We start from the raw sequence: 25,355 nt of genomic DNA, 5'->3' as shown, positions 1-25,355 counted from the left end.
GTCAAAAATGAGGGAAAACCAATATTTGATCAATAAATCAATAACTACTTGCTTTGAGTTGCTGAATTTTCAGTACAGTAGTTGTAGTCTTTGCCCCTATAATATACATATCTTACCTGTCACCAATGTGCTAGAATTTTTGAGAAAAATGCAAAAATAGGCACAGAATTGGCCAGGGGTGTAGTACCCCCTTAACCTATCTTAGAACTGCCTATTATTTCAATTGTTATACTGTTCTGGTTGGTTTATTGCATATACTGTATAGAAATTATGCAATATGACGTCGAGCATGACAGAGTCACCTTCATTCAAATAAAATTCAGGTACCCGTAAGGTACCACGGAGCAATTCGCACGATAATACAATAAAACAGATGAAAGGTATGAATGGTTGTGGAATCGAATTGCAGACCTGTCCCTCTGTCACCTTAGAACTGCATCTCGTAGGCAATGGTAGGTAATAAACCAACCGGAACGGTATAACAATTGAAATAACAGCATGTCTTGGTCTCAATTCAAGATGTGCAATGATTACATCATTTACATGTACATGTACACTCGTTGATATCATTTAGGCATATACTATTATTAGTGTACATTAAAAGAGTATACGTAGGTCTGCAAGACGTTTAATTCACACAACAAAAAGAGCACTAGAAAAGGGGGAGAATGGCCGAAAATGAATCTAACATTGAAAAATTGGATCAAATTCAGCGTGCTCAGCGACAAAACATGAATGCCTGTGGAGAAGCTGGTGACAAAGATGGCATGCTACTGCACTACGCGAACGTAGCGGATAGATATGATACAGTAAGGATTTATGTTTTCATGTGCTAATAATTTAAACAGTTTTATGTAAACTTTAACACGTAGGAGTAACTTTCTGACTTTCCAGCAAAGAAGGAAACAGAAAAAGGGAATAGAAAGAAAAGTGGGTAAAGAAAGAAGTGGAAAGGCAAAAAGGCGAAAAGGGAAAAACAACCAAGAATGACTCGGTGAGTTCTCAATCATTTGCGACCATTGGTTTGGAAGTCGAAGACATTCCCACCACACTGTAACGTCTGTATTAATCGGCGTGGCGTGGCGTGGAACGTGCCCACCCCCCCCCCCTTGATTGCAAAATTTAGAAAATCTCACAGGATATAATAATGTGGTGACACTTATCATAAGATCCAGGTCAATATTCATATGGGTCCAAAAATATGCAAAACACACTGACATATGAAGCAAGTGTTTTTACAAATTGCAAATTTCACCCTCAGAGAAATACTGTGGCGAATTCTCAATATTTAGGGGTGGTGCAATGATTATGTGTACCCCAGGGTGGTGAATTATAGGGGGGCAAAGGTTTTTGGCAGGCCAAAAGGGGCAAGCATTTTTGGCAGGTCGAAAGGGAGGAGGTCAAGCGATTTTTGGCAGGACGAAAGGGGGGGGGCAAGCGATTTTTGGCACAGATAGTTATGGCACCGTTTCTATATTACGCCCTAAAAAGGTGTAGGAAAACGTTAGAAACACGTTCAAATATAGCAAAACTGCTCGCTGCGCTCGCAAATATATGATAAGATAATTGAAGGTTTTAAATTCAGGTTCCCCCAAATCTTGCATGTGTAAGGGGGGGGGGGGCAAAGATTTTTTGGCCCTTCAAAGGGTTTTTGGCCCGTCGAAAGGGGGGCAAAGGTTTTTGGCACGTCGAAAGAGGGGGGTAAAGATTTTTGGCACGGCCAAAGGGGGGCAAGCGATTTTGTCAGACTATTTTGAGAATTCACCACCCCAGGGGTACACGTAATTATTGCACCACTCCTTATATATCTTGTGTGTTGCCTAACATAAGTTTAATTTTTGTACTTTGAAGGTTGTTAATATCAATTTTTAATAATTTGCCATAGAATTTGTAGTATAGACTATACAAAACAAGATGAGTCCTTAAAAAGGACAATGTTCCGCTAATGGCCTACTGGTATTGAAACTAAATAAATCTTCTCTTTCTTGACTCATGGCAGTGAATTTCAATCATTTTGTAATATGATATACATTACTCCAATCCATCCAGTACTATACAAGAACACTTTGATGCAAAGCATCAGTGCAGGGCACTAAGTAACTATATATATTATATACATGTATACAGGTATAGTACGTTTAAGGGGTACTACACCCCTCGATAAATTTGTGTCTATTTTGCATTTTCTCAAAAACTAATAACACAGTGGTAACAAAAGCTATGTATATTATAGGGGCAAGGAATCCAATTACTACACTGGAATTTCAGTGACCCAAGACAAGTGGTTTGTTATTTATGATAAGAAATAAGGTACCGCTAGCATGTACCTCGTTTCCTATCATATATACTGAACCGCTTGTCTTGAGTCACTGAAATTTCAGTGTAGTAATTGGATTCCTTGCCCCAATAATATACATAATTTTTATTACCAGTGTGTTATTATTTTTTGAGAAAAATGCAAAAAGTCACAAATTACCACAGGGTGTAGTACCCCTTAAGGGACCCTTGGACTATGTTTGCCAGAAGAGAGGTAGAAGGTTAGATTTGAGGTGCATGTGCTTGGTTAGAATGTTAAATGAAAGTTTATACATGGCCTAGCACCTACGGACATGCGCAGACGTGTGACAATGTTAACCTTGCGTGCATGCTTCATACCTAATTCGTTTATTTACACACACCACACGAGAAGCATATTCGAAAGGCTAGCTTCGGGCGACGTCGCAATAGATGCTAGTAGATGCAAGTATAAATACAATATCATCCAAGAGTATAATCTCTTATAATCTTTAGGTCCGAGAAGTACTAAAGTTTGTTAATGATGTTCTATACACGTCAGTGGGGAATTATGCTATGCCACCGCATCCGCAGTAGGCATATATGGTACAATGTCATTAAACACTCGGACAAGTATTCAGAATCAAAGGTCTTTTGACAGCAACGGTTGAGTACGCAATCTCTAAACGCTGCATAAATAGACAGATTTGCACTACAGACCTTTAGTTCAGGCCACGCACACAGAATATTTTGTTTACTCCCTAACAGGCATTACAAATGCAGGCGTGTATTAAACATGTTTAACGCCAATTGGAAAAATCACACAAGTACTAACCAATACTTTGTAATTCAGAACATGTTCAGAAGCACATACTGCATTAACTCTAACTTGTTCCCACAAAGTATTCTTCACACAATTGATATATTTCCCATGCTATTATAGTTGATATCAGAGCCTTCATCAACCATCACACAGGTATTTCTTATCTTTAAACATGACAGCAAAAATATCTGTGACATTATTTCCCGCTTGAAAACTTTCCTTGATAAAGAAAAGGTGGAGGGAAACCCCATTTTGTTTTAGACTATATTTTCACTAATACAAGTTATCATGGTTATAGGCCTATGATGTAAGGTATTAAAAGAAAAGAAATAAGTCTAATATTGATCAAATCAAGAAGAATATCAGAGATTTTTGTCCTACTCGCACACACACGAGGCAGGCCTGTGTTATATGATTATAAGGCCTACGGTAAAAAAGATAATATGCTAGTTACGCTAAACAAGAGACTTTTCGTGCTTGGCTGATCCTCACTTGATGAAGGTCATATTGATTTATCGTCTACAAAGATGCCTCCTCTCCAGGCCAATGGTACGTTCAAATCGATCGGTTGGACGTCCAAAGGTCCCATGAACGTATTATAGTAGTATTTCTAATAAATCGCAATAATTGGAGAAAGCTTGTAGTCGCCTGCTTTGCAGCCAACTGATGATGATGAGTATTTTTAAAATCACATGAAATATTTTGTTTCATTTGCTGCTGTGTGTGTGCAGCATTAGTTGTGGAGAGTCACTGATTATTATTCCGTGAAATGAAACAATTTGAACCAGTGATTGGCTCAGTTTTCTAAGAAGTTTAAAATTCCTGGTTTCTTTTTTTACATTTGCTCATGTAAAACTATGCACACATGGTATAACACACATTTTGCACTCGCAATTGAGCCCAGTTTTCAACTTGCTCTCCTATTAAATTGACAAAAGACAGGTGAACGGATTCTCACCCTTTAATACTTTCAGGTTTGCAAATGTATTTAAATGTATGCTATCTATGTCAACAATAGCCCAACCATTTCCCAACAAATGCCCTTATAAGTGCAATATCTATAATAGCCATAGTGATAGAAAGGCATCTATCTGATCATGTTCAAAATGTTCACATTTTAATTGCAACTATCACATTGTCCTTATGCAAGTTATGTTATAAATATGATATCATTACTTTGTACAACATAATAGATCTTCAGTCAGTATTGCATTTTGTAAATAATACATTAAAATTAATAAACAACAAAATTATTTCACTTGGTACCTATCTAGCTATGGGTCTAGGTCATGATAACTACTGTGGAGCTTTATGGGGTTTTTTTTAAACTGGAGTATTTTCAATGTATATATTGCTGTCTTCACTTCAAAATAACTTGACACACTATAGGCGTACAGTGAGTTTTGCCTGTAAGGTCATCAAGTTCAATGAATTGGGCTAGGTTCACTAGCTGACATATAGATTCAACACACTTGTTTGTTATACTAGTATAAAGTTACAATTATTACATCCAGTGCATCGCCACAAAGACGGTTTACTCCTGCAGTATTATGTTTCAACACCTGAAGTAGTTCGATAAAATCAGCCAAATTATACCCATGTTAATCGTTTCACACAAGCAAAAATGATTCATTGTGTACTTATGTAGTGTTTTTCAATACATTAATACATTTCTTCAACAACATTTTCATAGAAAACAGCAATTGTAAACTAGTTAGAAAACTGAGCCAATCACTGGCTCCAATAGTTTCATTTCTTGGATGCAAGGTCAGCAACTCTTCACAACTAACACTGCACACACACAGTACACTTTTTCAAATAGCTAATAACATATACATCTCTGTGCAAGAAACTGAGTAATTTTAAAAAGTCTCTTCACTGAACTTTGGTGTTATGATTCTTAACTTTTCAAATGCTAGAAATATTTCAAGGTACTGTTCAGGAGGGTGGGGTGTAAGTGAACCAACAGTTCCTGCGGAACAAAAAAAATTCTTCGTATTCTGGTTGTGTGTCTGATGTGCGCTCTGCCCCTGGAAAGGTTGGACATACGAAGATAATAGAGTCTTTAAACCACTTTCTTTTCATAAACATAATAAAATGTCGACGTTGCAACTTAAAGACCCATTCAGTGATTTGCTCGTCCGGACGATCGTAACGGACCGGACCACACCGTCATCATCCCTATATCTTCGTCTTAAAAATTGCCGTGGTAGTACGATAAATCCTCACGTTTTTCAACAACTACGCATGGTGATTTTGTTTGAGATAAACCGTGCGACTCAGGCTATGCATACAATTTGAGATTTTGAGAGCCGGCCACACTGTTTCTATTCTATGTTTTACGATTTTCGCATGATCAGTATATGGCTGGCCGTAACCGCCACAACGTGGAGCTGCTACGCGTAGCTTACTTTTCGCTTCGCGGAGCTAAATTGACCAATCATGTTAGATCTTTTCATTACGCGGAGCCAGTTGATGCATCATCGTTCCAGAGAGAAAAACTCTTGCCAAAATTAATTAATGTTTACTACTTATGTGGATTTTAAATGAATCGAATGTAAATAAACCACAAACAGTTGTACAGGATCAATACCATTGTTTGATTAGTGTATAGTCAATGTTACCTTGCATGCATGTGCCATGTGTGTGGCGTGTTTGTTTGTTTGTCTACTGTGTCAGGCCAGGATCACTGACACCCACGGTACTGATACTGTCATACTATCACGGTGATCATATTGTTGAATGTTGTTGACTTTAAAATAATCATGATGCAGTCATGTCTACAGTAGAATTCACCACGACCTTTGAAGGACTTAAACCCCATTAAAAGCTATTAAACCAAGATAACACTCAATGAAAACAGCTCAACTATGTTACATCAGATCTTCTCTGGTTAAATACACACTGCACTTGTGTCTGTTTTACCTGTGCAATGAACAATGAGCTGGTATTATAGTTTCAGTTGAGTGAATGATTATAAAGCGAACGCAAGGTAACAATACTGTCTGGGCTTTTGTTTACGAAATGAGACAATAGTCTGCTTATTGTTAACCAGCGTTCTTGAAAATGAGAAGCATAATGGTTTGCAGACTTAACACGTTTTAGAAATAATTTGTTCATATTTTTTGGTTTTGGTGTTATCTGTCGTTTACATATCCTTCCTAAAACACAAAAGTACCAATATTTCCAAACACCTAAATTAGCTAAAAATTTAGGAAATGTTACAAAACTATATTTTCTAGAATTTCAGAGAATACTTTAAATATTGACTGGTTATTTTTTACACAGTGACGTCATATAGGCAATGGCATAATACTTCTAACATACACTAGGTCACGCGTCAATGGTGAGCGCACTGAGTATTGTGTATAGGAAAACGGGCAGTACCGTAACTACAGTATGTATGGCCTACTACTAGTATATAAAGTAAATCCGAACTGGTTTGCTGAAGGTCGAATTCCGCAGGCCACGCCGCGCAAGATGTACAAATCAGCTCCCGGCGATACACTGCAGATCGCAGAATTGTGTGCATGGTTTACCACCACTCTGCCTAGCTATATAGTTGTGTACAATACTGTATGAGTTTCTTGTGAGTGCATGTCCATCTTAATAATAAGTCGGTTCGTACTTTTCATAAATTACTTTTTGAATCATAACTATCGTGACCGAGGATATCTTGCAACTACGTGAAGCTCGTCTGGCAAATTCTTAATGACTAAATTCGCTTCACGTAATGAGTAAGTCGTACTTGATTGGTCAGTTTTACCTCCGAGTAATGAAAAACTCTAACATGATTGGTCAATTTGGCTCCACGGAACAAAAAGTCAGCTACGCGTAGCAGCTCCACGTTGTGGCGGTTGCGGCCTACCATATCAGTATCCCATATGATATTTCTATTGTAAGAAAATTTTATTTGTTGTCACGTAAATCACAGGTTTCGTTTAAATGTACTAACTGGAAATTAAATGTACTAATTAGTGAGGACCGGTATTTTGCTGTGGATATGTTTAACTGCAATTTTGATGTAAAACATTTGAAATCCGCTGTAAAATTTTGATAATATTCAACTCTTTGAGAAAATTATTTTATAAAGGAATGCTGGTAAAACCAGGTGCAATACAATGTACATTATTGACACACTATCACGCTCTTTATCTTCGTCAATAATAGAATAATCGATTTCAATCGAATTGAATGCATGAGTTTGTAGTTGACTACTGAGCGACCTAAGCGATCGATTGCTAGCCAATCAGATAGAACTCCTTTTCTTGCGTTCAGTGAAATACCACTCGCCTGTCGCTCACTACCACTCGCCCGTCGCTCACCAACGGAGTATTAAATTTATATTTATCGTATAGGACGTCGATACTGTGCGGACGGCTTCAACTTCACCAATACTGCTGTTTTCGTCGATTTTTGCCAATTTTTTCATTTCAAAAGTACCAAATGACAATTTGAATGACTTGTCCTTCACTTTTAAGGGGGTACTACACCCCTGCCCAATTTTGTGCCTATTTTTTTATTTTTCTCAAAAATTATAGCGCATTGGTGACAAATAAGATATGTACGTCGTATATTATAGGGGCAAGGACTATAACTACTGCACTGGAAATTTTATTTCAGCACAGACAACAGTTGTGGAGTTACAGTCAAAAATGAGGAAAACCAATATTTGATCAATAAATCAATAACTACTTGCCTTGAGTTGCTGAATTTTCAGTGCAGTAGTTGTAGTCCTTGCCCTTATAATATACATATCTTACTTGTCACCTAGGCGCTATAACTTTTGAGAAATATGCAAAAATAGGCACAAAATTGGCCAGGGGTGTAGTACCCCCTTAAGCAATTTATGAACAATTTTAATCCTTTTTAACACTTATGCTGGGATCACTGCATAGGCCTTTAAGGTTAAATACAATGGAAATGAACTCAAGCGTAGGCCTACTTTGTGTATCAATCTACATGCACATGACCACGAACCTATGGAACCGTGGCACGTGAGTCATCCTATGTTGCAGATTTAGGGAGGGAGCAACCATGATAGGGGGCTGCCGAGGTGGGGGCAGCCGGTTTTCTGCAATTTTCCTACATGGTATTTTATATTATTATTAAATGATATCTGTCGTGAAATAAATCAATGCCGCTATAGGCTATAATAGGCCTAGTAGGCCTACCCTGATTATGCAATATATACAACAATAACTGCAACAACAATAACAAAACCAACAACCAATATTTAATTTGCAAAAAATATTCATAGGCTTATATGGCCGCGCCTATTTAGACTAGTAGTAGGCCTATTCCTGAAGTATACAATAATATTTAAAAAAACACGGCAAAAACAATCAATCACTGCAGTCAGAAAGATAGAAACGAACAAGAAAGAAGACAGAAAAAGAGAAAAGTAAGAAAAAAATAGAAAATAATAGAATTTGACCACAGAGGGACTCGAACCCGTACTAGTTGCCCAGCTCAAAACTATATAGTCGAAAATATATGGATCAAGCCAAGCACGCTAATCGATTGAGCAACGGAGGGAGCTTACGAAAACTGATGCTCTCAAACTGATTATGATATTCAAACGTGCATACAGGCTGTTATGATAAACAAGCGCATCGCCCCCGCAAAGTCGGACACATCCATGTCGAAAAAACTCGTTTTTTGCAAAAGTAGCTTCAATTTGGAATGAAAATCAAATGGTAGAGTAATCGACAGACCGTTGAGAAATAATGTTGGTAGTTAGATGTCAAAATTAACGTTCCACAATCAAGATATCGATAATGTAACAAAACAGTGTTTTCTCAAGCAAGATTCTCGAAAATGTTCCCCCAAAACGGGCTTTTAAAATTTAATCGGTATTTGGTTCTTCCCATGGCAACATTATTTCTTTGATCGATTTGTAGTACAATACAAAAAAAGAAGAAAACAATCACTCGGCGTGGTTTTATACGGGGCGCACATTTGAAAAAAAAAAAACGTCATGGAACGCGTTTTTGATCTTGTGAACACGGTGCGTAAAAAGGCTTTAAACGAAGGATTTTCAAATTTATTCTAAAAATTTGTATAAACACACAAAAAAAGTGTTAAGCTACATCCAATGCACCAACATTTCACTCGCTGCGATATTTGATTACTGAGAAAACTCTGTTTTAGAGAACAACTTTATACGTCTTTTATACGTTATTATACTTTTCTTCGTGTAACCTTAAAGACCCATTCAGTGATCCCAGCGCAAGTGTTTGCAACATCATGCAGTTATTGTTAACTACATGTATGCACACAACACAGGGACACTCACAATAGGCAATTGAACCCTACTGGTAGCGCTGTATCGTAGCTATTGGGAATGAACTAGTTAGTATCATATATCAAAAAGTATAAAAGCTATGATTTTAGTACTTTCTCTCTGTTTCAATTACTTATTCTTTTCCAAATATCTGAATATTCAATCCGGTACAAGCTTTAATAACGGGGGAACATACATTTTTATTAAAATCCTACCATCTATCCAAACTCGCCGTGTTATTCCAATGCACATTTTACTTCACCGGGCAGCCATTTTTGATCGTATTTTGAAGATTGGCGTCATAAAACCGTCATAGGTACAAATTTAGTACTTTCTGTCAATCAATTATGGCTTATTCTCTACATGTCAATCTTTAAATAATTGGCATAGTCCTTATAATAACGGTACTCCGCCTTGATGAGTAAATGACAGCAAACAGCTGCAAACCAGTGAAAAATATCCCAAAACTCGGTCAGTGGGGCTCTGTTCGTACATGTCAATAGAGTCATTATCGATTAGATTAGTCGTCCGTAGCGGACAATTCGGTCGCTCATTGGATCAATATTATCAGGTGGTAATAAATTTGCATTGGACAATAGATTTAAGAAATAAAGGGTAATGCATGATCCTTTACACGAAAATAATGTGTCCGAGGCAGTAAAAACGTAAATAATGGGTGAGGCGCAGCTGTTCCATTTAATTTACATACTCCCTCTGAAATAGCTGTTCCATTTAGCTTACATATTCCCTCTGGAATAGCTTTCCCCTAATCAAATTGCGTATTGTGAATTTCAATCCATCAAATTGCATTTGCATAGCTTCACTGTGAATTAGAGAGACAACAGCAACCTAAGTCCTCAGCAAATAAGGACTGTAAATTTGTGCCACATGCGGGTATAGCCGTATTTGTATACAAATATATAGCCTTCTAGTTTCTTCTCCTTCTCCTCCTTCTCCTCCTCCTCCTCCTCCATCAAACACATCATTCTGTTAAGCCTAGCGCTAAAACTACAAGGGCCCCAGGGCCCATATGTGGTACACTTATGGGCCCTACCCCGTAGATGTATCCTTTGCACATCTTGGCCCCAGGGGTCAAAGGTCACAGGGGCCCAAATGTGAAAATACAAAGCATGCTGTTTCTCATCAAATGAAGCAGCCTCAGGGCCCTGAGTTGGTACACTGATAGCTCCAGGGGTAGTCTATGTATTAGAGTCACGCGGTAGCATGACCAGCAAGTTTTAAAAAAACGACTGAAAAAGAAGAATAAACAGATGCACCGCGGGACTATATTTACATGAAACAAAACGCTATTGTTCTATGATATTTTTTGCTGGGTACAAAATATATCTAAAACCATGCTAAATCTTATTTACTGTCCAATAGGGTAACATTTTAATAACTCATTAATTCAAAAAGTTACACCAATCTTAGAGTCAATCCGATTGTTTGATAATAAACAAACATTCTTGCTTAATTTCACGCGGTATTTCATAGCCAAAATTAGTGGCAAATCATAGCTAATCATACTGATATCCAGAATCTTTCGACACTGCTACAGCCATACATGGCTGTTACTGGTGCACTACTTTTTGAGATTCACTTAAATATACCCTAGCATTTTCCTAGATACCCTACATACAAATTCTGGATCCCATTCGCCAAAAAATCAAGTTTTTCACAATTCTTTTATTCTTTCCGGACCACAGCATACATTCATATTAATAAATACTCCACTTTCACACGTCGTTATATCGGGATGTCCCCGTGGCGAAGCGGTTAAGGGCATGGACTTCTAATCCATTTATGAATTTTTGCTCAAGTTCGAAACATCCCACCACTTTTTTTTAAACGTTTTATTAACCAATTTATTGTCATAAATCAAGAATAACACCATTTCGAACATCCATTGCTATTGTGATATTATTTTTTTTTTTCATCAAACAAACATGTTTGATTTTTTATACACCTTTTAGGCCTAGGCCTAGGGCCTACTTTCACCATCCAAATGCTTTTACCATGCCTGACTATCATGACATCTTCGTCATTTAAAACACATTTATCAGTTGCTCTGTTCACAGCTCAGACTGAAATTATATTTGGAATAAATATTATAAATTCTCACAAATTAAAATCACAAACCGCGAAAGATCGCCAACAACTGCCGCTGAATATTGATATCCAACTAGATTTCCCCACAGGGCTATAAAGAACCACAAACCGCGAAATTTGGATATCTAACTAGATTGCCCGCAGGGCTACAAAGAATCACACACCACGAAATATGGATATCCAACAAGCTTAAACTATAAATTAGCGCCCGATAGAGGGCAGGGCTTGATAAGGGAATTAAAATCACAAACCGCGAAAGATCGCCGACAACCGCCGCTTAATAGGGATATCCAACTAGATTGCCCCGCAGGGCTACAAAGAACCACAAACCGCGAAATTTGGATATCCAACTAGATTGCCCGCAGGCCTATCGATTATAAAGAACCACAAACCGCGAAATATGGATATCCAACAAATTAAGACCACAAACCGCGAAAGATCGCCAACAACTGCCGCTCAATATTGATATCCAACTAGATTTCCCCGCAGGGCTATAAAGAACCACAAACCACGAAATTTGGATATCTAACAAGCTTAAACTATAAATTAGCTCCCGATAGAGGGCAGGGCTTGATGAAAACCACAAACCACGAAAGATCGCCGACAACCGCCGCTTAATAGGCATATCCAACTAGAACCACAAACCGCGAAATTCGGATAGCCAAGTAGATTGCCCGCAGGGCTACAAAGAACCACAAACATTAAAACACGATTATCTTGCCTAGTCGGGGCATTTAGTATAGGCTTAAATATATGCGCATTTACCAGTTCCGACTTGAAGTAGGCCTAAATCGGACTTACTCTCTGTGTCTCTCTGGCATTGTCAACATTGGGTGTGTGTTGTTCATATTTATATTTTCTTTACATATTTACGTTGCCTTGAATAATTAAAGTATACTAGTATTAAAATGTATATTGGTCATTGTATACGCCTCTTAACATTACAGTCACGCGTGACGAGCAAGTTTTAAAAATAAACGACTGATAAAGTTTTGTTTAATTAGGGCCTATTTATTGTCATGAATCAAGAATAGCAACTTCAAACATCTATTTTTCGTTTTATGGAGCACTTCGTAACCTGACGACTTTCCAAGCTTGGAGCTGCTTGGCTACATTCATAAAAAGAAAAGAAATCTACCAAAAAACGTTGACAACGTAAAGAAATCAGCAAGTTTAAAAACCCACCTCGGCTCACTTTTTGAAACTTGGTCCCATTTTGAACACCAACAGCAAATCAGTGTTTTTATTTTATTTCAACAGAATACAGCATTTCCAACAAGATTACAAGCCTACTTGTTATTCGTTTAATTCAATCATTAATCGTGATTATTATAAATAATAGGATAGTGGCTTACCATGCAAGAACAAGGTCGTTCCAGAAAGCTTAAGGTTATGTTTAAAATTTATATAAATATGTTTAAATCAGTACCTTTTACAAATGAGACCAAGTTTCAAAAAGTGAGCCGAGGTGGGTTTTTTAAACTTGCTGATTTCTTTACGTTGTCAACGTTTTTTGGTAGATACAAGTATACATGAGCCCCATATGTCATATATTATGGGCCCCAGGGGTCTTTTTATCTTTTCAGTTTCCGTAAGTCTTTTGTTCAGATACGAAAACGCAAGGGATTCAGTAAGTTACTGTAATCTGATTTCATTGTTAACTCTGAAGTACCAATAGCTTATTTCAATAGAGGTGATTGCTTATGTCAATAAAACCGGGAGAGAAAAAATTATTGTAACACCAGTGTTTTAATGGCCTAGCGCCCTCTTGGTAAATTGATCTACATTGATTTGACAAAATGCATGCCAATCCGAATGACAAAGTCCACTTTTGTCTGTAAAAACGTTGCAAATAAGCCCTAAAATCACAAAAGGTCCGCTTATGAGCCTGTCGAACCCCAAAGCACTTGTGCCACAGTATCGCCCTTCCATCAATGTCTATCTCCCTATTTTGCTTCCTCCTGCCCCCCCCGATCAGTCTCCCACTCCCTCCCCAGTCCCTACTCTCTCCTCTCGAGTTCTTCTCTTTCTAGTCTTTCAGTCTCCCTCTCCTCACTTTCTTCCTCACCCTCCCACTCTCACTTGTTCAGTTTCAAGTATTTCCTCCCTCCTCCCTCCCTCCCTCCCTCCCTCCCTCCCTCCCTCCCTCCCTCCCTCCCTCCCTCCCTCTCCATCCGTTGCGAAATGTATCAGTATGATCCATGACTGAAAATAAGCTCTGCAAAAATAACATTTAAAATAAACCCGAGCCTTACATATAGACCCAGCCAATTATCAGATTAGCTTACCATTGGTACGAATGAATAGAATACATTATCTTTGCTCCAGTGCAATTCTTTTGTATTGCATTTCAATATAAAGCATGATTACCAAATCACCACTTGTACGCGCCTCATTGGGAGATATTTGACTATTTTAGACGCTCGTTTCATCGCCAATATGAAAGACTTTTGCTTATAACTTGGCAATATGGTTAGTATATTTCAATGCAAGACTATTTTTAGTAGCCACTTACGTCTAGGCGTAAGTGCATATACACCAAACACAAGTCAATTGCAGCCGTACAATTTCCCGTGAATTTAGGACCGTAAAATTTAGACTCTTCTTTTGTCTAGATTAGCACCCAACCGCACATCTCAAGATTTTATGTAAAAAATCAATATAACTTACCAAAACGAAAACTGAAATTCACGAGCTTCAAATTTTCAGTAACTAACAAAAGGCTAGAATAAAAGATTGGTCACACCTGGGAGTTTACCACTTCAGAATAACAATGACTTACAAAAACTATTACGGTTACGGAAACAGAAACTGAAAAGATAAAACGACGGCAGGGCACCAAATGTTAAAATAAGGGGCAACAGATTGACAAGGCTAGTGCTAAAACTACAAGGGCCCCAGGGCCCATATGTGGTACACATATGGGCCCTACCCCGTAGATTTATCCTTTGCACATCTTGGCCCCAGAGGTCAAAGGTCACAGGCCCCAGGGGCGCAAATGTAAAAATACAAAGCATGCTGTTTCTCATCAAATGAAGCAGCCTCAGGGCCCTGAGTTGGTACACTGATAGCTCCAGGAGTACTCTATATATACAAGTATACATGAGTCCCATATGTCATATATTATGGGCCCCAGGGCCCCAAATGTTAAAATAAGGGCAACAGATTAACAAGGCTATCTATAAAACTACAAGGGCACTGGGGCTCATATGTGGCACATGTATGGGCCCTAAGTTGTAATGTGTCTTCTGCCCATTTTGGCCCCAGATGTTTAAGGCTAGGGGCCCCAGAGGCCCAAATGTTAAAACAAAGGGCCGGTCGTTTCTCAGCAAATAAAGTAGCTACAGGGTTTAGATTTGGTACACTAATAGGTCTTCAGCATTTTATTGTTATATGTATATATGAACCCCATGTGTCACATAATATGGGCCCCAGGGCCCCAAACGCTAAAACATAGGGCCGGTCGTTACTCAGTAAATAAAGTAGCTACAATGTCCAGCTTGAGTCTGCTGTTAGCACTTGAGAATTATATTTCAACATATGCACATGAGCCCCATAAGTCAAATATTATGGGCCCCAGGCCCCAAATGTTAAAGCAAAAGGCCGGCCGTTTTTCACCAAATAAAGCTGCTTCAGAGCCCTGAGTTTGTACACAGACTGCACCTGAGAATTATATTGTTATATGTACATATGAGCCCCATAATTTATGTCACATAATATGGGCCCAGGGCCCCAAACGCTAAAACATAGGGCCGGTCGTTTCTCACCAAATAAATTAGCTACAGGGTTGGTAACACTAATAGGTCTTCAGCATTATATTGTTATGTATATATGAACCCCATGTGTCACATAATATGGGCCCCAGGGCCCCAAACGCTAAAACATAGGGCCAGCCGTTACTCAGTAAATAAAGCAGCTACAGTGCCCAGCTTGAGTCTACTGATAGCACTTGAGAATTATACTTCAACATGTGTACATGAGCCTCATAAGTCAAATATTATGGGCCAGGGCCCCAAATGTTAAAAAGGGCCGTCCGTTTATCATCAAATAAAGCAGCTTCAGTGCTCGGAGTTTGTAGACAGATTGCACCTGCGAATTATATTGTTAATAACACCCACCCCCACCCCACCCCATTCACAGACAATAGCGTAATTATAATAATATAGATGACAGAAACGTTAAGGCTGTTCCAGTTAAATTACATACCCATTGGCTGTTCTATTTAATTTACATACTCCCTCTGAAATGGCCACAAAATAGGCTGTTCCATTTAATTTACATACTCCCTCTGAAATGGCTGTTCCATTTAATTTACATACTCCCTCTGGAATAGCTTTCCCTAATCAAATTGCATATTGTGAATTTCAATCTATCAAATTGCATAGCTTCACTGTGAATTAGTGAGACTGACAACAGCAACCTCCTCAGCAAATAAGGACTGTAAGTTTGTGTAAACCGATAACATGCGGGTATAGCCGTATTTGTGTACAAATATATAGCCTTCTAGTCTTTCTTGTACTTCCTATAGCAGCTCATTTGAGCTAAACTGGAAGTCCTCTGGAACTTAGAGGAAGTGAGTATACAGACACTTAACGTGCACAGGATTTTACTCTTCCTGTACACGGGACCACCAGCTTTACGTGACTTTCCGAACCACGAGACACCGTTCATACACTACATATATCTGCATGTGCTACGTAGTGTATGGTGGCGAGAAGGAATTCTACAATTATATTCTATGTACTGCTTCGAAGCAGAGCCTACTTCACACTTTCAGAGAAAATATCTCTGATACACTAACCTCACAGAAACTGAACATAATTGCAGGATTCCCGACCTTATAGGAACATTTTGGGATAGGTTAATGAATTCTCACCAAAGGCAAGCCCGAGGCTCGAACCCACGCAGATCGTATTATCCCGGCCGACGGCTCAGCGCCTTAAGCGCCTGTCACACTACACCGAATAGGTCTTCCGTACAAGAAACGGATGGTATTTTAGTAAATCCGTTGTTGTTCGTCAATGATCGTTTTATGTTCTTTTTATGTCCTGCTATCATCCGCCAAATGCGTTTCGTGTTAGGTGATGTTCGTTAAATCCGTCGACAAGTTTTGTGCATGCACAAAACTTGAAACGGAGTGTACCGAATACATGTGTTCGGTATTTATCCGATGTGTGTTCGTATCCCAGCAAACCCAAAACGTTTTCGACATAATTCGCAAAAGGTTATAAAAGGTTGTCAGAAAACGTTTAAATGTCGGGTTATATAAAGGGTATATTACGAGTATAAAACGTTTTCATAACCTTAAAAAACATTTTTTGATAATCTACTGCCCAGCAAACAAAAATGTTTTACAGAAAACGTTTAAATGTCGGGTTATATAAAGGGTATAAAAACGTTTTAATAACATTCCAAAAACATTCTTGAAAACTTGATACAAAACATTCTAATCAGAATGTTATTTTGGGGTTGAAAAAATATTTTGAGAAAAATGTTTGCCCAAAATATTTTTAATAACGTTTCAAAAACGTTTCCATGACCTTTATATAACCCGATATTTAAATGTTATTAAAAGGTTTTGAAAAAACATTTTAAGAACATTTATGTGTTTGCTGGGTTCAAAAAAAACGTTTTTACCTAAACCAAAAGCCAAAATATAACTTATTTAAAACGTTTTTGTGTTTGCTGGGATGGTGCTGCATTTTGCCGGAGTTTGTTCGCTCTCCTTTCGTTCATGTTTGTTCGTTGCACTCGGCCCGTGTTCGTTGCAAATACGTTCCTGTGAGGCCTTCACCCCAAATATTCTTCCTAACTAGTGATTTCGCCACCGGATAGCATATTTTTGTATTCGGTGATGTACGTTGACCCAGTCCGTCTTAGTGTCACACTACACCGGATCGTTCTTCCGTATTTTAGCAAATCCGTTAGTGTTCGTCTGTGATGTGCCCTGAGTAATTTAATTTAATTATTTAACTTTGTTTACAATCTGAAAGTATGTCATGAGATGGGAAACCCCCTTGTACGTGCAAGATAATGGTGTGGAAAGTCATTTTGGAATTCCCCCAAAATTATTGTAAACAAAGTCAGATCTATGTTTGGAACTTGGAAATCCCCAGTTCAGCATTATTGCACCATAGAGAAAAACACCCAGGAAGTGATGTAATGAGAAAGGTTAATGTGTATAATTAATCTTGGGAAATCACAAGCTTGCATCATCTGTGAAGATGTGAATGAAGTGATGGTTTATTAATAGATCTTGGGTTTTCTGGAGTATAAAAATGTGAGAGCTTGAGCTTGCTGATTACAGACTGTCATGGGAGATTGTAAACTCCACATGTGTGTGATGGTCTTCGTGCTTCAAAAAAGAAGTGCATTTTAACCAGTTTATATAGCCAATAATTGAGCTATTTTAATACAGCATCAAAGGATTAAAGTTCTTCTGTCGAATTGCTGGAGTTTGATGGGTTTATGAAAACCACACATCTGTCAAATACAGCGGAGCTGTGTTAAAGAAACCTGTTCTCTGGAGAAAGAGTGATTGGTGAAAGAAACACCATTTTTGGAGAAAGCAGCACAAGGAGATATATTTTTGGAGAAAGCAGCGCAAGAAGATAAGTGATTGGAGAAAGCAGCATCATTTTCGTGTGAGGGTTTCATACGCAAGGATATTTATAAACGCAAGAGTACACTGGACTTCGCTGATTTTCGCAGGACAAGTGAATAGGGATATATTACATCAGTCGTCCAGAACATTAACATTGCAAGAACTCTAGGATCACCAAAAAGAAGAGTAGAAGACCGCTAGTTAAGTACTGATAGAATAAAACTGTAATTGTGTGATTTTATTGTATTGCAATATTGTTGTTATATGTACCAAGCATACTTTGTTTTCAATTAAAGACTTAGATTATGTTAGCTTAATCAAACAGTGTATTTGTGTTGTGCATTCGTGTGAGTTCGGGTAAAAGGTGATTTTGGCCTTGAGTTGGTACGACTCGTAACAAAAATTGGAGGCTCGTCGTCCGGGAAATACACTGTAAAAAAAAAAAAGTTAACATTAATTTACTCTTGAAAGTGAAAGTACAGTATGGCAGAGTTCAAAGCAGAAGAGTTTCTTGAAACTATAAATTGGGAGAAGTTTGATGAGTTGGAGAAGCCTGATTTATTAGCATTTGCCAAACATTATAACTTGAAAGTAAAGCAAGCTACAATAAAGCAAATAATCAAAAATGCCTTGATTGATGTTTTGGTCGGGGAAGATATTTTTGATGAATCCTTGTTGGCAGAGAAAATGGAGGTAGAAACTGAAATCGGTGTGGACTCAGCACTTAAATTGAAAGAGTTGGAAATTCAATTAGAACTGAGGAAAATGGAAATGGACCAAAAGGAAATAGAAATGGACAAAAACGAAAAACCGGAAATGATCAAGTTAGAGAATGAAAAACAGAAAATGGCTATGGAAGAAAACGCGCGCCATGAAAAGATGGTGCTTGAAGAAAAATTACGTCAAGAAAAGATGGCGCTTGAGCACCAAAAATTAGAGACAGAAGAAAAGGAAAAGGTAGCAAAGTTGGAACTTGAAAAACAAAAGTTGGAAATGCAAGAAAAGGAAAAACAAACAAAGCTGCAAATAGAAGCACATTTGAAAGAAAAAGAAATTGAGGAAAAGTACAAGTTTGAACAAGAGAAGTTAGCAAAGTTAGGTAACAAATACTCATCAAGTTTCTCCTCAAAGTCGGGGTTTGATGTTATGATGTCGGGTTTTGATGTGAAGCTTGTGCCTAAATTCAAAGAAAAAGAAGTTGACGAGTATTTTCAACATTTTGAAAAGGTAGCTACAAATTTGAAATGGCCTAAAGAGCATTGGACCCTACTTTTACAAAGTAGTTTTGTGGGAAGGCCAGGAGACTTACTCAGCTCTACCAATAGAGAAGTGTAATAATTATGAAGAAGTCAAACAAGCAGTCCTTAAGGCTTATGAACTGGTGCCTGAAGCATACAGACTAAAGTTCAGAGATTCAAGAAAGCAAGCAGATCAAACTCATGTAGAATTTGCTAGAGTAAAAGAACAAATGTTTGATAGGTGGCTTGGTATGGTTCAAAAGAAGTCAAAGATGATTTCGGCCAACTTAGGCAATTGGTTCTTATAGAAGAGTTCAAGAAATGTATCCACGTTGACATTAAAACCCATTTGGATGAAAGCGCTAGCAAAATTAAGACGCTAAACGAGGCAGCGACAATGGCGGACGACTATGGCTTAACTCACAAATTGAATGCGAGTAAATTTAGTCATAACAGAAGTTATTCAAACAGGTTCAGCCATAATCAACCTAGAGCAAATCAGGGTGGCACACAAGAAGTGAAACCTCAGTCTAATTCACAGCATAGTGCTGGTGGTAGAGGGACCTCAGGAAGTTCAGGTAACAAATCAAAATTTGGGACTGAATTTAAAACCAAAGTAACTTGTACTCATTGTAAGAGACCAGGGCATACGATGACCAGTGTTATTTCTTAAAAGGCAGACAAGACTCACAAAAACAACAGCCATCTACTAACAATACTGTAAGATGAGCAGTGTCACTTGAGTCAAAGAAACAAGTCAGTCGACTCAAGAAACAAGAATTCCAACAAAAGGGAGGTGACACAGACAATGTGTGTGAGGAATTTGAACCATTTGTATTAGAGGGAGTAGTATCACTAGGTGATAATGGTAGTCCAAAGCCCATAAAGATCGTGCGAGACACATGTTGTACACGTTCTGTGATTATGGAAGGAACTTTGCCCTTCAGTGAGGATAGTTCAGCAGGAAATGCTTTGATCCAGGGTATTGAGATGGAAATACTTAATGTACCTCTCCACAAAATTAACTTGAAATCTGATTTGGTTTCTGGTCCTGTAACCATAGGAGTTAGAAATGAATTGCCAGTCAAGGGAGTGTCCATGTTGCTAGGAAATGATTTGGTAGTTACACGGGCAATGAGTAAGAGAGCCTCTGTAGAAACAATTGAGGACAACCAAATTGATGACTTAGGCTACAATTTGGAAGACACATTTGTGTCAAAGTTGAATGAGAAAGAAGATCAACTTCCTTCTCCTGGGGATAAAAATACCCTAAAAATGACACAGCCTCTGAGCATGAACAAATTGGGGAAACCATGAAAGACCCATTAAGTCATGACAAGCTGATTCTGGAGCAACAAAATGACCCAGAACTCAAAGAGATCAATCAAAGGGCATTGACCCTAGAAGAAATTCTGTCTGTTTTTACAAACAAGACGGTGTGCTAATGAGAAAATGGCGTCCTCCTGATGCACCTGCCGATGAAGAGTGGAAGGTAGTGCACCAAACTGTGGTACCAAAAGTCTACCACACTGAAGTTATTAACATAGCACATATGATAGTCCCATGGCAGGGCATTTGGGTGTTAAGAAAACTCATGAAAGAATTCTGAGACATTTCTGGTGGCCCACTCTCAGAAAAGATGTTTCTGAATATTGCAAAACATGTCACATATGCCAAGTAGTAGGGAAGCCAAATCAGAAAATACCTCCTGCTCCATTGAAGCCAATTCCAGCCTTTGATGAACCATTTAGTAGGGTTATTATTGATTGTGTAGGCCCCCTACCAAAGACTAAGTCAGGTAATCAATGCCTTCTGACAATTATGTGTGCGTCAACACGCTTTCCTGAAGCCATACCCTTGAGAAATATTAAAGCAGTGACTATAGTGAAAGCTTTAACCACGTTCTTCACATTTGTGGGGCTCCCCAAGTCCATACAGTCAGATCAAGGATCAAACTTTACTTCTGGAGTATTTCAGCAGGTCATGTATCAATTAGGTATAGAACAGTATACCTCAAGTGCTTACCATCCAGAATCACAAGGTGCACTGGAAAGGTTCCACCAAACTTTGAAAAACATGATCAGAACATATTGTTTGGAATTTCAGAGGGACTGGGATGAGGGAGTACACTTGTTGTTGTTTGCTGCTAGGGAAGCTGTTCAGGAAACCTTAGGATTTAGTCCTTTTGAGTTAGTTTTTGGACACACAGTGCGCGGGCCCTTAAAGTTGTTGAAAGAAAAGTGGCTCAATGAGAAATCAGATATCAATTTATTGGATTATGTCTCCAATTTTAAGCATAGGCTTAACAGAGTAACTGATATCGCCAAAGAAAACTTGAAACAGGGTCAGGCCAAAATAAAACAATGGTATGATAAACATGCCAAAGAGAGAGTGTTCAAACCAGGTGACAAAGTTCTAGTACTGTTTCCAATTCCAGGACACCCATTGCAAGCCAGATATCATGGCCCATGTGAGGTAGAGTCAAAAGTGGGTGAAGTAGATTATATTATCAAGACTCCTGGTAGACGCAAGAGCAGGCAGTTATGCCACATAAATATGCTCAAAGAGTATGTTGAAAGAAGTGACAGTGGCATTCCAAAACCTGTGTGTACAGTAAAACATGCTGGCCAACAAAATTTAATATAAATATATGAAAGTGTGTAAACTTAAGATTGGGCTCGATTGAAGGCGCTTACAGGCTCACACACACACACATGACACACACACAGAGCAGAACACATAATGAAGGTATACTTATAATACTCTGCTCTTGTTTCCACTATATATGATATAGGTAATGCTTTTATTTTACTAGTGGATTAAACTTACTTACAAAATTCCTAAAAGTTCATGACATCATAGAATATATTGCTTTCAAACCAGGTCTCAGGAGTTATTGCACTAATATTCATTAATTTCAATATTGACATGCACGTGTGTTGTTCTGAAAAAGGTGAGATTCACCCATGTTATAGGCATCCCATGACATTTAGAGTTCCTTTTTATTTTCGTGACCAAAATCAAAACTATACACATACACTGTTTCAAAATGAAACAAAAACCAATATAATTATTGGAATGGTATGAGAGATCATAGTCTGGACAATAGAAATTGTTGCAATAAGAATATAAATATGCGCATGCGTTGATGGTATGCATGATTAAATGTACCATAAATGTATGATAAAGAGAAAATGTCATCAAAAACGCTAAAATGACTTCCACAAGGTTTGCGGAACAGCAGCAGTGTGACTGAATTTCTATAACACATGTAAGTCTCATGGTAAAATTACACAAACCTTTCGAAATTCAAATTTCTAATTCAATCCAGAGCCTCTCTATGGTGTGCTACTTTGATTACAAAAACATGACTTTTTGAAAAGAAAGGGTTCATTAAGAAAGAATTTTTTTAATAATCAGTAGTTACCCAATCGAACCAGGTACCATTTGTTAAACTGTGTCGTCAATTTAACTCTTGCTATCTCTTATTACAGGGTGAGTTTTAAAACATTGTATATATGGTATATCCATCAGTGACCTTGTGTGAAAAAAGTAAGGAATTAGCATTTACCGTTTTGTTTTATGACACATTTTATAGCGCTACCCAATTTTAATGTTTGTCCAAGAGACATCTAAAATTTGAATGTCAGCCCACTCTGTGTTAGGTAGATTTGGAACAACTGCCATTTTCTTAACCTCATTGGCATTAAAATAAAATGGAGCACCCAAAGTGTTATTGCCCTTGGTCTTGTTTAAGGAGAAGAAACATTATTTGTTGTTATTTTCATTTTACCATTACTTTAAAGATGTTTATTCTCTATCAAAAAGACACAAATTTGTAGGCGGGTTTTTCAAATGTCAAAATGAAATGCGCGTAAATTGAAGTGGAGTGAATTTCAAAATATCCAAAAAGTTGGACATATTGGGATTTAAAAAAACTGGTGTTGGAGTCGAGTGAGGTATGAAGGACTTAAAGTAATGTTAGAAAGTTTGTTTGAACAGAAAAAATAAAATAAAATAACTCAAAAACAACCTTATTTACGTTAAAGTCAGTTTCAGATCTGGTGTCTTTACCGTGCACTGTGTGCTCTCCTTCAAAATACATGGTACCTCGTGGACAAATAACGAAATTGGGTATCGCAGCAAAAGGACTCATAAAAATTAAACGGTAGTCGCGATTCACTTTATAGTTTCACAGAATATGACCATTGAGTGTAGCATTTATAGAAATTTTCAATATTGGGAAAGTTCGACTTGGTTCTTACATAAAGAAGAAGAAGAAAGAAGAAGAAAAAAGAAAGACTAAAAAAGTCCATAACTCTAAATACAAAAGGCAATAATAATAATATAATAATTATATTATAAATGATACGAATGTAAGAAGAATGGGCTATTCCAGTTGAAATCTACCCCCCTTCTCATGTGCACCCATTCAGGTAAAGCCCATTTGAATTCACGCTCACTGTGTCAGTCATAGAGTGTGTATGGATAACAACTGGGAACAGCCCAATTTTGTTATCTGCAGCAGCAGTTTGATACTATATCTGTGTTAAATCAAATATGCATGATCGATAAATTAGTTATTGAAGGAAGTTGGTGCTATTTCAAAGTTGAAATACCATCAACAGGAAAAGAAGCAAAAAGGTTATTTTAGGGAAATTGTTGTCTAGATAGGAGTGACATCTTTATCAATCTACTCTGTGATGTTTTTGTTTCTGTTGTCATATTTTAGTTTAAAGATCTCCCCGGTTGGGAGCAAGGAAGAAAGAACGTTGCATTGGCATTGCATTCGGCGAAGCCTGGCTACAATGCAAGAATACTGGACTGTGGTGCTGCTACTGGACAAACTGCTGAAGAGGTAGGCATACAGATTGATATTGTCGTAAAGTAAAGGTAGAATCGGACCCGGACCATGTCCCAAGCTCCAAGAGCTTCAAATTTAATAATAGGTATTGCTATCCATGTTATCGTTGCCACATAGATACATTGCTAACTCCATCGAACACGGGGTCCTCCCAAAGCTGGTTATATTTAAATGAAGTACTGCTTGGACATTCTGGCAGTCGAAAGTGAAAAAAGGTGAAATCAAAACGCATTTTCTGACAAAACTATAATATATAGACCCACACGATGGTCCTTATGTGGGAAATATCTTTCTTTAGCGAACTATATTAGTTTGAAACGCTAAAAAATTCCGAAAAAAGCTCGCGGGCGAAGTTAAGGCCTATAAAAATCAAAAATCTTACACTAAAAGACACAATTTCATGCCTGATTTTTTCGGAAGTCACTTTTTAGCGTTTCAAACTAATATAGTTTACTGATAAAATATATTTCCTACCTCTGTAAAGCATATCGTGTGTGTCTATGTATTATAATTTCCGTTTTATTTTCACCCTTTTTCATTTCAGACTGCTGAAATATTCAACTCAGTACTTAAAGGTCAGGTATATTACTCGGACAACATCAAATCATTGGCAAGGTAATATTATGAGGACAATGAAAATTACTCTCTTTTTGAGAAAATAAGACGTTTAAAATTGATATTCCGCAAAAACCAACTTAAACGATGAGTTCCTTCGAACGAGACAGATTTGGCCTAGAAAAAATTGACGTCATGAAATGACTGTGCCTGCATTGCCAGAAGGTACTATAAACATTCTCAATGCACAGAACGTATACTGTTGTTGTTCACAGAAAAAAAAATCTGAATTAAGTATTACAAATTTAATGGTTTTTAAACATATGGATAAAATCAGCCGCTTCTTTTTTATATATTAGTAAATTGTGATATTACATTATTCATATGTATATCAATATCATGAGAAACATTTGGGCTAAATAAATTTGAGCTTAGAATTGAATATATGAATACAAAAGCCACCTAAGTCCATACTTTGGCCAAATTGAGTTAAGCATGGGAAATTGTTGCTATACATAGGCCTGTCATATGCATGAAAGAACAACTCAAATTCATTCTCTGTGTCTATTGGGCATGTGAAAAATAGCATGTATGAAAGAATC

At 37.7% G+C, this 25,355-nt stretch overlaps 1 protein-coding gene across 1 annotated transcript in view; it reads left to right on the top strand.

Moving 5' to 3' along the window:
• The first annotated feature begins 206 nt into the window (after positions 1-206).
• LOC140166814 (uncharacterized) overlaps positions 207-25,355 on the top strand; it is a 27,086-nt gene continuing 1,937 nt past the window's right edge. Inside the window, exons 1-2 of the mRNA XM_072190303.1 lie at positions 207-809; positions 24,067-24,192. Coding sequence (XP_072046404.1) covers positions 669-809; positions 24,067-24,192 — 267 coding nt within the window. The 5' untranslated portion in view covers positions 207-668. The remainder of the gene's footprint in view (positions 810-24,066; positions 24,193-25,355) is intronic.

Source organism: Amphiura filiformis, chromosome 12, assembly GCF_039555335.1.
Source record: "Amphiura filiformis chromosome 12, Afil_fr2py, whole genome shotgun sequence".
In the NCBI taxonomy this organism is placed as follows: Eukaryota; Metazoa; Echinodermata; class Ophiuroidea; order Amphilepidida; family Amphiuridae; genus Amphiura; species Amphiura filiformis.
This window is presented reverse-complemented; position numbering and strand designations above follow the sequence as displayed.